Source organism: Miscanthus floridulus, chromosome 16, assembly GCF_019320115.1.
Source record: "Miscanthus floridulus cultivar M001 chromosome 16, ASM1932011v1, whole genome shotgun sequence".
Classification (NCBI taxonomy): Eukaryota; Viridiplantae; Streptophyta; class Magnoliopsida; order Poales; family Poaceae; genus Miscanthus; species Miscanthus floridulus.
This window is the reverse complement of record NC_089595.1, coordinates 8,699,328-8,703,839: the sequence shown is the minus strand read 5'-3', so window position 1 is coordinate 8,703,839 and position 4,512 is coordinate 8,699,328. Positions and strand designations below refer to the sequence as shown.

Genomic DNA, 4,512 nt, shown 5'->3' with positions numbered 1-4,512 from the left:
ACCAATCTTGTATCTTCCTTTCTCCATCTCCATTGAGGTATGGCTGTGGCGAATTGGCGAGTTGGCTTATCTCGCGTGGAGACAGTTGATGGGCACTAGGCCAGATGAAACTGGATATAGTGGAGAACAGCCTATTGGAAAAGTTAAGGTGGGGGTGACACATCAGATTGTGGTTGCAAATATGGATGACGGAGTCGAATTGAAGAACATAACTAGAACTAAAAGTAGATAGGTGTTCCACTTGCAGCTAGTGCAAGGAAGGATGTTGCCTGTTGGGAGCATCTGCAAGAGATGATGGAGGTTAGGGTCTTTGTGTTTTTGCTGTGAAACACCATGGAGGTTAATGAGATAGAACAATCCCCTGTCCCCTCTTTGTTCATTGGATTGGAAAAAGGCTGGGCCAAGGGACGCCGCATCTATTGCACTCAGCTGGGCTGGGTGCTCGGCCCTTGGGCTAGCTATCGGCTACAATTTTGGCCCAGCAGAGCAATACGCATTACATGTAGCTGTTACATTTTTGGCACATGCATGCATGCACACTGCTGCCGGTTTCAGCCCAGAGGAGGATCACTGGATCATCAGAACAAAATGGAATCCATCCATGCATCAGAATCCAACTACACCCGCCACATAGACATAGGCACGTACATACATACACACACATGTATGTACAGAAAGTACTCGCCTCAACAGCTCAGTAGACGATTTGCTCATCCGGACTGATGGCGCAGTGGTGATGCCTCCATTGCAAACAAGTCCTTGAGCTGCTTCTCGTCGCCGGCGCCCGTGTTCTGCACCGCCGCCGCCGGCTGCTGCTTCTCCTCATCGTCGTCGTTGCTGGTGGTGTTGAGAGTTTTCGGTGCCTGCTCCTGACTCTGCTTCTGGTGGAGGTGGTCCTTGCTCTTGCCCCAGAGGACGCTGTAGAGGCCTCCGACGAGGAGGCCGCTGCCGAGGAGGCTGCCCAGGTGCACGATCTCGCCGAGGAAGAAGGATGAGCAGAAGATGGTGAGCAGGAGGCCCAGCGGGTTGGACATGGCCAGGAACACAGGCCCACGCTTCTCAATGCACCACGCCTGCAGGTAGAACGACACGCCCGTCACCACAAGACCCTGCATGCACGCATTGTCGTCGACGATAGTTGTTTGTCTGCTTGATAATCTCTTCGTCGTCGTCGTTGCTCATAATACTACTACTCACGGAGTAGGCGACGGCGAGGAGGCCGACGTCGAGCTGCAGCTTCCAGGCGGCGGGGTCCCGCTCGACGGCGACGGCGAGGAGGAAGGACTGGGCGGTGCTGAGGCCGCACTGTACCAGCGTGGACAGCAGCTTGTTGGGGTACTCCTTGAGCAGCGACGCCTGCAGGACGATCCAGAGGGACCACGTCGTGTTGGACAGCAGCATCAGGAACGTGCCCTTCATCCATGTCCCCTTGCCGCCGCCATCAGCATGAGCTTGAGGATGAGGATGGTGCGCGGCGAAGGCGCGGTGGTGGTTCACCGGACTCATCGAGGGACCCGTGTACAGGGCGATGGTCAGGACCCCGGCCAGGCACAGCGCCACCCCCGCCGCCTTCGCCATGCCTGACGGGCTTCTCAGCCGAACCACTTCCAGCCTGCATGCACACACATGTGTATATAAATAAAACTAGGTTTGCTAATGATGACTTCCTTTTCTGCATTATATTATTGCCATCAGTCAAATCAGCAATGATAAGTACAGTTAATTATAGATTAATCTAAGGAAGGCACACGCTTAATTGGAGACTAATTAACTGAATTTGGTAATTAACGCCAGCCAGGGGCTTATTACCTTAACAGGACTGCCAGGAAGAAGGTGACCACAGGGACAGAGTTGCTCGTTGCTGATGCTACGGTTGCAGAGGTGTACTTGAGGCTTATGTTGTACAGATTCATGCTCAATGTGTTGCTACAAATTAAGTTCATCAAAGACACCACATGTCATATATATGGTGTTAATCATCAGTAGTTGTATTCAGTACAGGAAGCTTAGCTGCTAGTACCACTGATGGATCAAGTGTTAGTTACATACCCAAGCAATGCATAGAAGAACAGCTTCAGAAACAACCTGAACGACATGGGTGGTGCATTCCTCCTGCCATCAAGTCAATCACAGATATATCAATCAATTGTTTCACCGATCATATATATTATTAGAAGAAAAAAATTGAAGGAAAAAAGCAATTTCCAGTTTTAATTATACAGACTGCTACTGCTTAGCCTTAGATAACTTCAGTTACCTTTCAAGAACAATGGCTAGGGGAAGCAATAGAGCAGTGGCCGCCGCCTGGCGGTAAAAGATGAACACGTAGGTGCTCATGCCATGGTTGAATGCCGCCTTGGAGACAACATACATGCCGGTGTAGATGAGCTGTATGATGATGGCAACCCCATAGGCTTTCTTGCTGGTGGCATCCATGGCCTCTCCTACACTTCTACAGAGAAATGAGTGATCGAGATGTGTTTATGTCTATCTAGCTAGCTAGCTGCAGCTACCTGGCTACACTTCTACAGAGAATGAGTGAGATGGTTTATGTCATCAGTGGCTGTGATGAAGAAGCAAAGGAGAGGAGGGGGGGCAGCCTTATATAAAGATGAAGATGCTGCATGATCTGCTCCTCTGGTTGGATGTTCCAAAGTAGCTAGAGTAGTGTGTGTAGCTTTTTCCTGTCCTCCTCTGAATCACAATTTTTTGGTGTTTGGGCAAGAGTCATCTTCCTCTCTCCTCCCGTCTTGGGAAAGAGTGATGTGGTCGTTTGCCTTAGCCCTTTGGTTATATCATCAATCTGCACTGCAGAAATGAATAAATGCCCTGTGAAAGGAACTAGCAGCAAGTGCATGCTGAAATGGTTTCTGTATAGCTCCCTGCTGCATTCTGCTGCCAACGTAGTGATATGCATACATGTCATGACCGCTTATTAGCTATAGTGGATTTGTTAGTGCAAAGACTGATGATTCATGCGCTTTGCGTGCCCATTATTGCACTTTCTTTACCTTTTTCGAGAAGCCATTTACTTTCTTCCCGAATCTACCATCTGACACCGAATTTTCTTTTCTTATTTTACATAATGGAGGATAAAACCGTGTTCAGACTTCACAGAAGAGGCATCGGTCCAAAACTATTACAAAGTTTAACTAACTCCACACACTAAGTTTAACATTAATAGCCAACGCGGAAAAAATAAAAGAACTCCAAATGGACCATAACACCCTTGACTAAGAGTGAACTAGGTTTCCTCAATGCGCTGTAAGCCTGTAACTAACTGAGTCTAAAACCGAAGGCAATTAACGTGTCTCCTGAATAGAACCTGCAAAAACAAAAAAAGACAATGGTTAAACACAAAATTATTTCTTGTAAGCTAAATAACCCAACAAACAACCGCAGCACAAGTGACCAAGTATATCAAATACGTGTTCAACATTGGTTGGTGGGGGGGGGGGGGGGGGGGGGGGGGGGAGGCCTGGAGATATATATATTGGCTAGTACTATTGGCTAATTAGCTCATTGGTCATGTTTGAATGAATAACATATTTTATATTTCCTGGTATATATAGTTCGAATTTTGAACCAGCAAAAATCAATGGGCCTGCATAAGTCCAGGCCTGTTCTATATTATTTGCTAGCTAGTGCCTCACTGATCATGTGAATGGTGACGATATTAGTACCTCATCTGCATAAGATAGACCACAACCAATCATGTTCAGTTTTATATAATATAGCAGCAAACGAATCCTACAAGTGCCCCTTTGCTGAGTAGATATTCTTTCTCTAGCTGATTCATGATTTCATTTTTTATATGTGTATGAGATGATCCATGATATCTTGTTTCTGCCACGCAGGAGATCCAGAACTTTACTTATATTATATATATGTAAATCATGACCAGCAGGCAGACAGTTTCTCTAGGCATTATGCTTGTCTGAATCATGACAATAAAGATTTCCATACAGGAGATTATTGTTTATAATATATATCTGTAAATCATGACCAGAGCTTTTTTTGAGAATGTACATTATGATTGAGAATTTGTTCCATGAGAAAAGCACGATCTATCTGAGACAACAATATATATAGACTGCAGAGCTAGGCAAAAAAGCGCACCAACATGAACTAATGCAATTCTATCTTTTCGTTGCTAGGCACGCATTCAGACTATCACCACCTGTTGGATTCTATGCCACGCATTCGATCCATCGTTTCGGTCTTTCAGTTCTTCCTTTTATCTATCATCTCCGGCCATTGAGATCTTTATTTGGTCCATGCATATCTTCAGAAATGACATGACATGGCAATTGGATTCCCTGACTTTTTTCATTTTTGTTGTTGTGATGATTTTAATTGACAGCTAGCTAGTAATAATACATGAAAACAGCCTGCTTGGATATGTAATAAGTTTCTAGCTCTCCAACCAAAATTCTCTCTGATATAAACAAGGAAGAATATGATTTATACAAAAGGAGGATGTTTTCTTTTTCTAAATCTAAAATTTTTAGT

The 4,512-nt window shown here is 45.4% G+C and overlaps 1 protein-coding gene across 2 annotated transcripts; it reads right to left on the bottom strand.

Moving 5' to 3' along the window:
- Positions 1–353: 353 nt before the first annotated feature.
- On the bottom strand, positions 354–2,627 carry LOC136512731 (WAT1-related protein At5g64700-like). 2 transcript variants are annotated; one of them, XM_066506731.1, is made up of 6 exons: positions 2,514–2,627; positions 2,258–2,444; positions 2,050–2,112; positions 1,810–1,926; positions 1,198–1,612; positions 354–1,109 (listed from the first exon to the last, which is right to left on the bottom strand). In XM_066506731.1, exons 2-6 carry the CDS (start codon positions 2,434–2,436, stop codon positions 711–713), a joined length of 1,173 nt encoding a protein of 390 aa, XP_066362828.1. In that variant the 5' UTR covers positions 2,437–2,444; positions 2,514–2,627; the 3' UTR covers positions 354–710. The 2 variants fall into 2 exon arrangements, with proteins under 2 accessions (XP_066362828.1, XP_066362829.1); XM_066506732.1 differs by lacking the exon at positions 2,514–2,627 and having other exon boundaries at positions 2,258–2,495.
- Between the last annotated feature and the right edge of the window lie 1,885 nt (positions 2,628–4,512).

What these genes read in the sequence shown, in the direction of transcription:
- LOC136512731 (XM_066506731.1), bottom strand. Translation starts at nt 2,436, where the DNA reads ATGGATGCCACCAGCAAGAAAGCCTATGGGGTTGCCATCATCATACAG. An exon ending in TTCCTGGCAGTCCTGTTAAG is followed by an intron (nt 1,613 to 1,809) that starts GTAATAAGCCCC and finishes GTGTGCATGCAG; the next exon opens with GCTGGAAGTGGTTCGGCTGA. An exon ending in TCCTCGCCGTCGCCTACTCC is followed by an intron (nt 1,110 to 1,197) that starts GTGAGTAGTAGT and finishes GCGTGCATGCAG; the next exon opens with GGTCTTGTGGTGACGGGCGT.